Source organism: Mustela erminea, chromosome 13 (assembly GCF_009829155.1).
Source record: "Mustela erminea isolate mMusErm1 chromosome 13, mMusErm1.Pri, whole genome shotgun sequence".
NCBI classification, from domain to species: Eukaryota; Metazoa; Chordata; class Mammalia; order Carnivora; family Mustelidae; genus Mustela; species Mustela erminea.
In genome coordinates, this window is record NC_045626.1 from 37,848,089 (window position 1) to 37,860,498 (window position 12,410).

At 35.0% G+C, this 12,410-nt stretch overlaps 1 protein-coding gene across 9 annotated transcripts in view; it reads left to right on the top strand.

Annotated features, from left to right (window-relative positions):
• Window positions 1-12,410, top strand: part of NOL4 (nucleolar protein 4) — a 402,656-nt gene that overhangs the window by 108,915 nt on the left and 281,331 nt on the right. For 8 of the 9 annotated variants that reach the window (XR_004278137.1, XM_032310893.1, XM_032310895.1 and 5 more), the window contains 3 exons: window positions 2,964-3,075; window positions 3,941-4,053; window positions 9,973-10,105. Coding sequence is in view for 8 of the 9 variants with exons in the window: in XM_032310893.1 (XP_032166784.1) it covers window positions 2,964-3,075; window positions 3,941-4,053; window positions 9,973-10,105 (358 nt within the window). In the remaining variant the exon portion in view is untranslated. Of the gene's footprint in view, window positions 1-2,963; window positions 3,076-3,940; window positions 4,054-8,631; window positions 8,826-9,972; window positions 10,106-12,410 lie in introns of those variants that run through there. The other variant, XM_032310899.1, reaches the window with a different exon arrangement.

Genomic DNA, 12,410 nt, shown 5'->3' on the forward strand with positions numbered 1-12,410 from the left:
CGGGCTTTCAATGTTATCTCTAAATGGGGTTACCAGAGGATACTGACAGGATCAAAAGACAGGGCTTTAATTATGGAATATACTTATTCAAATGTAGCATAATTTAAGAACTTTTTAAGACTATTTCTTCACTTTTAAAAATACTCTAAGAACTTCAGCAATGAAGGTTGCCTAGGATTCTTAATTTCAAAGAAGACTGGGAGGAAAAATTCTAGATAAGGAAAAAGAAATTATTTTCCATCTTCACCTGCATGGCAAGAGACATATTATTTCAGGAATGAGTGTGAGATGTGAAGAGTCTGTTCTCGGGGTCTTTCGTCCTTGTGCTTAAGGAGACTCCATGGTCTGTGGGCCCCCGTGAGCATGAGGTGGGAAAGAAAGGATTTAAGGAGAGTGGAATGCCTTGCCAGGTCTCCCTATAAAATGGATTTTGAACACCGAGAAAAGTCCCCCCAAATAAGTGCTTTTATCCACTTACGTAACGTGTAGTGACATGCCAAGTGTTGTGCCGGAATAACATTGAGAGAGTAATGTGATAAAATACTTGCTGAAATTTTTTTCTGAGATACCAAGTGGGACTTTTTATTTTTTCCATGTGCACACGAACACGAACATATTTGTGACCATTACAGGTACTCTGTTTTTCAGAGTTAAGCTATAAAAGAAATGTAATGTGATTAATAATGATTATCCAAGCAATGGATTTGGAGCAACATAACGCTAGGACAAGTAATACAGTTGAGTCGGGTCCATGATAAACCTGTCTAGGGGGGATTCCTACACAAGTGCCTTCTTAGCATCGGGCAAAGGGCGGGTGTCTTCAAGTTCACCGTTTGCTCATCATTTTTCAATGGAAGGTTTCTCTTACATAAGGAGAGAAAGATGTAATAGAAATCTCTTATGAAAATCAATAGGATGTTCTTCTCAAATCCTATTTGTTAAATTTACTGTTTGGCCTCCTAGTTCCAGTGGACTATGACTCTGTGTGAGATAAAATACCAGGACCAGGCGTGTCTCATGGATTTTTTTTTTTTTTTAACTTCTGAATTGTTTTAATATAGGTTTTCAGAGAGTCAGGGGAAATAAAAGATCTCCAGTTAAATAAACAAATCAGGCAAAGGTGTGAGTTCCCTCAGTAAAATACATGAATAGGAATCAAATTGTGTGTGTGTGTGTGTGTGTGTGTGTGTGTCTGTGTGTGTATGTGTGTGTAGTTAGGGGAAATAACATAAGAGAAAGTGAGAATTTAAATTATGTATATATTTCCTTATTCAACAACTAATATAAAATAGTTTGATGAAATACTTCCAAATTGTTCTGTTTATTTTTCTCTCATGAGTCTTTGTACAGTATGAAGAGGGATATTTTAAAACTGGACATCAAATTTATTTTACAAATGATAGTTATATTAAAACCTTAGTAGAGGGACGCCTGGTGGCTCCATCATTAAGCCTCTGCCTTCGGTTCAGGTCATGATCCTAGGGTCCTGGGATCGAGCCTCGAATCAGGCTTCCTGCTCAGTGGGACGCCTACTTCTCCCTCCTCCACTCCTGCTTGCTTGTATACCCTCTCTCGCTTGCGTCTCTCTCTGTCAAATAAATAAATAAAATCTTAAAACAAAACCCTGGTAGAGTTGAATTTTAATACCTGTGTAAGGATAATCCATGGGAGATTTTAACTGTGGACTTGCATCTTCTCTTAGGTATTCTTAAGGCTTTTTTGTCCTGATCTGGGATGAGTGATGCAAACCGATTTTATTATGAAATTCAAGACAAAGTGTGCTTTACAATTTTAGATTTTAAGGTGTGGGGTTTCTTCAGTGTTGTGGTCTTTCTACAGCATGAATAAATAAAAGTTGACCCCATCACTATTAATGGAACTGGTGCAGACTTGTACTTAATTATAACCAGGTGCATCTTTTCTTCCCTTTCTATAAACTTAAAATACAGTAGTGTTCATAACAGCTATGCATGTACCTGAGAAATTATCTGTAGCATTTATACCTAATTCCCAACTTATTTCTTCTTCTTTATCTTGTATTTCGCATACCAACGTTAGTGTTATGGTGGAAGACTCATGCCCAGTATCGTACTTCTTAGTAGCACTGTCCGGGTCTGTGTTCGCTTTTATTTAGAGATATTTAACCATCTGTCAGCTTTACTTTTGAAGTTATTTGCTTTGATGACAGAAATACCTTGGTTTTTGAAAAGTTAGTATTTTAAAAATTACTGATGGCAGTATTGATTTCTAATGTGATTCTAGATCATGGTTCTGAAAATTGAAACTGTATAGAGTATAGGGAAGGCTTGCTCTGGCAATCAGTGTGAGCTTTGTGGACATAAATTATGAAAGACTGACATAAGATAACAAACAGAAGGAGTGGCCGAAATGCATTTCCAATGTGTCATTTTCTGTGGAAGGGATGATTCACTGCAGTAAATATATATACGAGTTCTCTTAGAATTACCTGTTATTTTCAACTACAATGTTTTGAAAAAGCCGTAATGAAGAAATGTTCGTTAATTCAAATCCAAAGTTTCTTGTTTCGAGTTGGGGCTAAATTATTAAAAAAATATATATATGTAAAATTGGATAAAGCTACGATGGTGCTAGCATTAAGTTTAAAAACAATGTTGACTATTTTTAATCAGGAAAATTCACTAGGCTCTCTGCACACTGTGATTACTTTTCCTAAAAGAAATGCAGAAATACAAACAGATCTCCACCCAGATGTGGTTGGTTTTTTTTCTCCTCCACATCACATTATTAGCTATTATTAAGAGACGCGCAGTCAAGTTGGATAGATATTTCTTGAAATGATGCATGATGTGCGGTGCATGCTTTCATTGTGCTTTCTGCCATTATGAAACAATGAGTCTTATTTGGAAATACAGTGATCATTTCTGTTGACTCATGCTCAGTCAGCTTATATAATAACACCTCTATTTTGTGAATCATTTCAGATTTCAGAGAGCTATGCCTTCCTACCAAGAGAAGCGGTGACACGGTTTCTAATGAGCTGCTCAGAGTGCCAGAAAAGAATGCATTTAAACCCAGATGGAACAGATCACAAAGGTAGCCACAGTGTCAAATAGTGAGATTTAAAGTAATTTTATTCATAATGGCAATTTATATCCCACATTTTTATAAGAATGTGGTAGACTGAAACAGTTCAACAAGTCAGATCATCTCATTTATTGGAGTAGGAGGCAGTGAATTTTGAATACCCACTTACAGAGGAAGTCTGTGCCCTTTCTCTGAAGAAAGGCAGTTTGGGCTGTGGCAAATAATTTTTTTCCTGTAATAATATTTTAACTTTCACATATTGTGTGTATTGCATGGTATGTTAAATATATTTAGCAAGGAAATTGATGTTCCATCGGTGTCCTTTTAAACCCACCAATTCCTTATTTCTGCAAGTGATGAGTAGCGCAGAGCTCCTCCACTGAGTTTTTACGTGCAGGTTATAATTTGTCTTTAGTGCTCTTTAAAAATGACGTAGATGTTTTTCCTAATCTATCAGTTTCTCTCAGAGTTTAAATTAGTCTCAAAAATAGTCCATTCCCATGTGTTGGGGGATGAATAAACAAAAAGAAAAAGATAAAAGAAAAAATACACAAATCTCCTTTTTCACTCAAGTATCCCATAGAGAAAGTAGTTATGCAGCAAAGGAGAAAACTACGAAAAATACAGGTAATTGTGTTTAATCACTATATTGGCTTCACCCTCTGTTAGTGGGGTATCAAAAAGCTCTTCTGCAGTTAGAAATTACTAAATCTGTAACATTAATTTGTCCTATGTACCTTTGTATAGTTCTTTTTTCCTACAACTCATTCTTGGTATCTAGAATCCTGTTTCAATGTGAACAAATTGGATCATTCTGAAATTACAGGTAGAATGCGGTATCACTTTCATACCCATTAAAAATGCTTTATTACAGATAATGGAAAACCTCCCACTTTGGTGACCAGCATGATTGACTACAACATGCCGATTACCATGGCCTATATGAAGCACATGAAACTGCAGCTGCTAAACTCACAGCAAGATGAGGTAAAATGGAAATATCTACTTCCGAGTCAGAATGAAGTTTGATAACCATGACTATCGTATTAAGCATGACAGCATTTTGAAGATGGTAATTTATTTTTTAATGAAAGGAATGTCACTGGGATTGCACAGATGGAGAAATGGACAGAAACTTCTGGTTCTTGAGAGAGAGTCCCTGTCTCAACACAGTTACCTTTGTGTTCTGTGGGAATGTGCTCGTTCCCAAGAGAGATTCATTTTTCCTTAATTGACTGCCATCAAGCTGGCCTCCGTAAAGGGCTAGAAAGTTCAGGGGAAGGTATCCCAAATGAGTGAGTATCCAAGGAAAGTATCCAAGCCTTTAGTACGAAGGTGATTTTGCCTGGAAGTCAAAAATGTAATTTTAATAAGAATTTCAAGTATAATAAATTTTCCACCATCTAACTCTTTCATGTGTTTTAATGCCTTTTTTTTCATTATTCTCTATATTAGTTTATCTACTTCTCTGCATTTTCTAGAGATAAGTTATGGTGATCCTTCCTAATTAGAGATATTTTGATGTTTCCAGTTATTCTGTTTGATTTGTACCATAAGAATCTAGAAATGTGCTTGCTGGCATGTATTAGACACAAGTGCACATTTGTTTACTCTTCTCTAAGATACTAATTAACTGATCAGTTTGGTGGAAATATCTCAAAGGCAGGGGCCAAGTTATATATATATTACCCCCCAAACCTGTAGCAATGGGGGCTTAGGAAATCCCCTTAAACTGGTTAGTGGCCATTAATCAATGGGCACATTCAGATTATCAATATTAGGAATAGTTTCTCAGGCTAATACATACACTCCTTCTTAAAATTTCTCCATAACAGGAAATGTGGTTAAATACCTTTCAAAGATAGCATTATTTGGTATAGTATAAAATTCTTTCAATTTTACTTTGTTGAGCTTACTTTATTTAATAAAGCTCATTCTTTTTTGTTTTCCTCTGTATTTGAATAGGTTTAATCTTAAAACTATATTTGTAAAATTATTTTATCTCAAAAAGAAAGGGTATACTCTATGAGATGACCTGTATCTGTACAGTGGCAGTTCAGATTTTATATTACCAGATGGCTACATATAAATGATTAAACAATAGTAATAAAATCATTGGGTTAAAGATGTGAGAGACAACTAAAAAAACATTAATGTTCCTCCATCCTGGAGAATAGAATAATTATTCCCATCGTTTATTATATAATTGGAAAAAAATTTAAAACCTCATAAACTGGTTAGAGCTGTCAAATTATTTGTAGGAAGCTCATTTAGATGTTGGTACATTTATTTCTAGGCTAAAAAGTAAGAAGATCAACTTTGTGCCAACAGTACAGCCCACATATGCTGAATCCTTCTGGCTTCTAAAACATCATAACTATTTCACACAAAGGAAGTAGATTCTTTTAATTTATAACTGGATTAGGAAAATAACTCTCAATCTTACATTTTGAAGATACCAGTTGGTTGTACACTGCCTCAAAAATATTCAGATAAGTGACTAGATCATTTGTAAAATTTTAGAAGTTATGATTTGAAAGATAGGAAGGTGATTGAGTAAATCACATTAAAAAGGAATTCAAGTGAGATATTTCTTTGTGCTCAGTTATATTTAAAATTTATTGTGTTAATTCAACAATTATTTATTGAGTACCTTCTATGTAACTGGCCCTCTTGTAGATAATGGAGGTAAACAGAGAGTAAATTGACAAAAATTTTTCCTTTATTAAACTTAATTTTAATGAGGGGGAGAAAAGAAAGGAAGTAAACAATGAAAGTATGTTTATGAGAAGATACAAAATACGATTAAGAGAAATAAAGACAGGAATGGGAATTCCTTTAGGATTACAAAATGCCTTATCTATGCTGATGTAAGATCAGTTGACCTTCTTATGAATTGTTGATGGAGTTTAAGCCAGAATAAACTTACAGGAAGAGAGTTAGATAATAATTATTAAAGACTTTTAAAAGTTATTCATAGGCTTTGATTAGAAATTTGTACTAAGGGATGTGATGAATGCAAAATTTGTATATTAGGATGTTTGTTGCATTGCTGATCATGAATAATTAGAAGTATCTTCAAGATCCAATGATGAGGAATTGTCAGATCGTCACTGCCTGATATGATAGCCACCAGCCCTATGTGGATATTTAAATTTAATTGAAAATTAGTTAAATTAACTAAAGTTGAATTTTCAGTTCTCCAGTTGCACTAGCCATGTTTCAAGTGCTCAATAGCCAAGTGTGGCTCGTAGTCACCTGAGTAGGGAATATTCTAGAACCAATTCTATCTGCACAGAATGGTTTTCTGAACGTTACTGGCTAAATAACCAGCATTAGAGGTGCCCCCTGGAGCTTATCAGACTGCATGTTGCAGGACCCCTACCCCAAGATTCTGATTCTAGACATAGTGCGTGACATTTGGTGATCTGAATTTTTATCAATATCTACCCTTGTGCACACTAAGCTCTGAGGTGGTGCGTTTCATGGAAAGGCCAGTAACATAGGCTTTATGTTGATTTGAGCATAAGGTAACTGACAAACAGAACAAAGTTGAGATTGGTGAGAGTGGTTTTCAAACAATCTTATGGAAACCCCTTAATGGTTGACAGAGCAGCTTCCACATTACGTGGTAGATTTAGATGGCCTTGAATATAGCTGCAAATTTATGAGCATAGAAGAGGACCTCTCTGAAGTGGAAAGATTAATAGTAGTCAGTGAACAGGACTGGTGGGGATAGAAATGGGAGGTGGGTAGATAACTAGGAGACCATTATTAATCATTTGGGAAATGGGAACACAAGATCAGAACAGTAACAATGGAAACCAAGAGTTACATGCTACAGATCCTTTAGAGGTAAAATCTGGAAACTGAAAACTAAAATAGGATATGGAATAGATCAGAGATCTGAATTTCACACAATGTTTTTAAAAGGACCAGGGATGAAATTACTTATTACAGGAAAATATTTATTCTGATTTTTAAAACTTAAGTTTTAGGGAAGCAAATGCTATGATAATTGGCCATGGTTTTCATTATGATAAGATTTTAGTAACATAAGGAATTAGGCCACACTGTGGGATGTGAAGACTCTTTTTCTGGTTATCATTCAGAGCAAAATACTCACAGAGGAAAGAATTTAGATGAATGGCCTACAGATGATCATGAATAAAATAAAACACTTAATGTCATATCAATCAAGTTTTCTGATTCTTCACTCAGAAATCTTCAGTAATTTCTTTCCAGAGTGATTAACATTGCCTCTATTTGATAATAGAAAAGCTCCACAACATTATATTTTATACACTTTGCCACTTCTTATTAAAAGATAGTAATTTAATCATTTAATAATTATAATAGAAGTTACAGGATGAATTCATGCACTTAGTTTCATTAAAGGTCTTTATAAATTAAGCAATTTTATAATTTATATTCTAATAAGCAGTAGAATTGTGAAAAGTGAATTTCATAGAAAATCAAGGAAAAAAATATTTAAGAGAGTCAGTCATTAAGCCACTCATGATAAATAGAATAGTGATTTTTAAAAAAAATAAAATAACAAGCCCATTTGGTTATATAACCATTTAATTTATTGTCGACATTTTTTAAAAAGCATGCTGATATGAGTGTTATTTATTGCTGATAAAATGTGTGTTGATTATTCATAATGCCTAATAGCAGTTTATAAAATGATTCTGTAGATCAGAGGTTTTGACCTCTTTGTGTCTAGCTTTTCTTTAAACACACATACATTCTCATAGACACATACATTTTGCACACACACTTATTCACTTGCACACATAATATATATCAGTCGGTTTTTACTGTATTACACATAGTTAGCTATTTGTAGTCTATATAATAAATGCTGATTCGAAAGACTATGTTTTTATAGAATACACAGCTATTTTATAAACACGTTGGTCATATTTACTATTACATTTAAATTTATTTTTTGTATGTGTTCATAAAATATAATCAACATGAATCCTGTTTTATGCTGTAGAATTTCCTATATATTCTACATAAAAATATTAAACAGTTAATATTTATTATATATCTGACATTGTTCTAACTACTCTAAGTATTATTATATTTCCTTTATGTCTTTCCTTTATATCTTTATATAGCCCTATGAGATTGATGCTATAATTCCCATTTTATAGATGAAGAAATTGAGGCACAGAAAGGTTAGGTAACTTGCTTAAGGTAACACATCTAAGTGGCAGAGCATGGATCTAAATCATTTCTGTCTTGCTCTAGAGAATGTGCTCCAAAATACTATCATATTGTAGACACTATAGGTAGTGTATATAGTAAATATCTATCACTTACTTATGTGTGCATATATATGTATGTATATGTATATGGTACACACTGATGACATTGATGTGCACATTGAATTCTGTTATTTTTTCTCTTTTAACATATATATTTATTTCAGATGCTTTGGATTTTCTTAGAATTTAGAATTGGAGAAAACATAATGTACCAAGAGAGAGGGCATGCCGCCGGGAGAAGTCTATGTGGCTGATTGCCCAGAGGCCTCGCAGGGTGGCATTTCCTTGCTGCATTAATGAAGAGCTAGTGCTACTCAGTAGACCCAGACATGATCAGACCTTTCGTAAAGGAAGGACTCCAAAATCACCTTGACCTGACCTATGGATCAGAATGCCAATTTGTTAGTCTACTAGAACGTTCCTGCCCCCTAACCATAGCAACTTCTTTGCTGATACCAAGATGTCATTTATGAAGCCAAGGTAACTCTTCCTATTCAAAGAAGCTATTTTCTCAAGCCTGAGTGACTTCATATAAACCCCGGTTCTGGTGTATAATAGTGGGATACATTCTTTAACTGCTCTGTGCCTCGATTTCTCAGTCTATAAAATGGGATGAATCCTGGGACCTGACTCCCAGGTAGTGATGAAACTGAAACGAGTGAACAAATAGAAAGAACAGTTATCTGTAGCATAAATGACACGACCACCACAGCTATTGTTGATTATTAGATTAACGCTAACCTTTCAGATCAGACACTTACAAATGAAAGTGTAACCTGGTGATTTCGATTCAGTTCTTCCAGTATGTCACCACAGATTTTTCAGGCCCCTCTACCTACATAAACCCATCATTGGCCAAAAATCAGTTCTCTAGCAGGAGTTTGCTTCAGTGAAATAGCTACAGCAAAATACCTTGAATTTGATTTAGGTTAATTTTTGGCAGGTTTTGATGAATTGGGTGTTTGGAAAACTGGCCTTTTGATAATTTCGCCACTCAGTGAACTGGCTTTTGGGAAATGGAACTTGCACACTTCTACCCAGAACTTCTTTTGGGGGTTGCCGTACAGTGTATGTTCGCTTATAAGGAAACTTGAAGGGATGTGTTAAAACCTTGCTGTCAGTAAATGAAGATTTTCAGTCTATCTGTGTTAAGTTTGTCCATCCTGTTTGCCAATGACAATTTTTTGGTTAAGGTTTTCTTAACGCATCCTAAGATTTTTGCTTATACAATTTTATTGTCCTTTATCTTTGGACTCAAAACATAGACTTCTCTATATGTTATATTTTGTGATAGGTTTCTTCCAGGACTTTTTTTTGCTAATTAAAAAAAAATTTTTCATTATTTAGGATCATTCCCCAACTACATCCTTCCCAAACACATTATTTTACTTTTGAAATCTGTCTGTGTATAGAAACATTGTTTGACTTTTCACAAGTTTTGAAATTTCTTAAAGGGAGACATTATTCCATTATTTGTTATTTTAAGTATCTATTAATAGGTTACATGTTTACGAGTTCTGTAAAAGCTTACTTACTGGCTAAACTATAATTGACCCTGTAGATAATACGGTCACTATTTGAACGTTATATTTTATGATGTTTGATGATATTTTAAAACCATTTTCAGGATGAAAGTTCCATAGAAAGTGATGAGTTTGATATGAGTGATTCAACACGGATGTCAGCTGTGAACTCTGACCTTAGCTCCAATCTGGAGGAAAGAATGCAAAGTCCTCAAGCTCTTCATGGCCAGCAAGATGGTAAGCCTTTCAAACCGAATAAACACAACAGCAAAAAGCCGAGTTAGAATGTATGAAAACATCTCGTTCTCTTGTGCCAATTTTTATCTGTTCCTACAGGGACTTTGTCTATATACTCAAGTTCCATTATCCACTTTCATTATTTTTAAATTCAAGTGCTTTGTTCAAAACTAGGGTGATAGACTGATTTATAAACAGATGTTAGTTATAAAAATCCAAGCTTGCCCACGTTTTGCTCCTTGAACATAAAATGTGTCATATCAGTAGTAGTTTTGGTTTCTGTGATGTTTCCTAGCTTTGGTTTCTTGAGCCATAATAATTAAGAGTTTAAAAATGATCAGAAGAATAATTTGGGTGTTTTAATTTTCCTAAATGACAAAACTGTAATTAAAAACAATTTATGTAAAAGGCCAGTTTTACCAAAGTGATTTTGCTGGGTAAGGGGATTTTTGCGGGATTTAGATCTACTTTATTCAGTAGTAAAGGGAAAAAAAAAGATCATGATCTTTTATTCCTGGGTCCGTTGGCAATCCCTGAATTATCCAGTTGTTCCTGATGGCAAGACAACTGGGAATGTAGAGAAAGTAGCCTAGGCAGTTAATGTTTTAGGTCTCCTATTTGCAGAGATCTTTGTAAATATAGAATAATGTGTGATAGTAAACGTTACCTTGCTAGGGTAATGGTGAATGAAAATGAAGGGTTGTAGAAGGCAAATGACCAATTTTATTCAACATTACTTTATGATTCCTGTAATTAACAAGTTTACATGAATTTTTTGGACTGTATAATTTTGTGCCTACCTCTATAGACAGGGAAATGAAACATTTTTCTTGCTTTCTCTGACAGTTGCTATGAAAAGCTTGTTGTAAAAGATTGCTACATTTCTAGCCGCTACTAGTGATCTGCTTTTGTTGTCAAGGTTTAAGAAATCCCTAGTTTTAAGTACACCAAAAGTTCAAGGAAAAAAAATTTGGCAAGGGTGTTTCTTTTTCACGGTTTAGATGAGTCCAGAAGATGTTGGTGTCCTTGGCACGAATTACAAGGAAGGAGGAGCATGTTGATCAGTGGCTTTAAAATCACATCTAAGCCACTGCAGAGTAGCATAGCTATTGGTATAGAAAGGAAATTTTCTTGGGAAATATGTAAGAATAAAGTTTTTTTGGTTTAGATATAAATTATCTTTTTCCTCTTCCTTTTTTATTTTTTGTTTATTTATTTGAGGGAGACTACAGAGGGTGAGTGAGAGGGAGAAGGAGACTCCCTGCTGAGCAGGGAGCCTGATGCAGGGCTCGATTCCTGGACTCTGGGATCATAACCTGAGCCAAAGGCAGACGCTTAACTGACTGAGCCACCCAGGCACCCCAGTCTTTTTTCTTTTAAAATATGAGTAGACATCTTCAGATTTTGATTTTTTATTGGAAATTGTCTAGCACTGGGATTGTCATATAACAAAACTATATATCAGTGATATACTCTACTAATATTTGTTCATGCGTTTCGCCTGTTTATGCTATCGTCTTTTTTAGTCTATAATTCTAGAGAATGTAAATAATAAGAGGGTGTGTCCCATGATGCAAAATCATGATTTTCTTGTTTGAAGTTGTCAGTTGTGGATCTTTGGCCAGGAAATAGCTGATGTGATATAAATTTATATTGATTTTAATAAAATCCAGTGGAATAATTTCAAATATTATATACTCCGAGGGGAAAGTACTTTCTCATCACATACCAATTTTTGCCTCAAGGATAAGGACATACGTAGTCGTTCCTTCTCCACCCTAAGCCTAATTCTTCCTTTATATAAGGGCCTTCACACTTCTCACTGAGTTTTCTCTTGCAAGAACTTCCTTTCTTTTCCTACATACAAGACTGGTGTCATCAATGTCCTCTGTAGACGCCTCCACTGACCGCATTGGGCCCTTCCATTCCATGCCCCGTTCCTCTGTACCGTGCCCACAACACTCTTACCAGCAAAACTCATTTAAGGACTTGTCCCATCATCTCTGCTTTCTCCCTTCCACTCTTTCTACTCATCTCGGGTAAACTTTCATCCCTGTCACTCCACGTTGGACAGCCCTCGGGTGCAGCCCTTAACTCTCTCTCCCCCCATGTTCACTCTCTAGATGATCACATTGAGTCGTGTAGCTTTTAATACCAACTGCACCCTGATAAATCCTGAATTCGCTTCTCCAAGCCCTCATATCTATCCAGAGCTCAGGACTGTATCCCCCAGATGGCTACATTTTAATATTCTTCAGAAGACTTATCATTGTAGGAAATGATATTTTTTTCTTATTTATTAGCT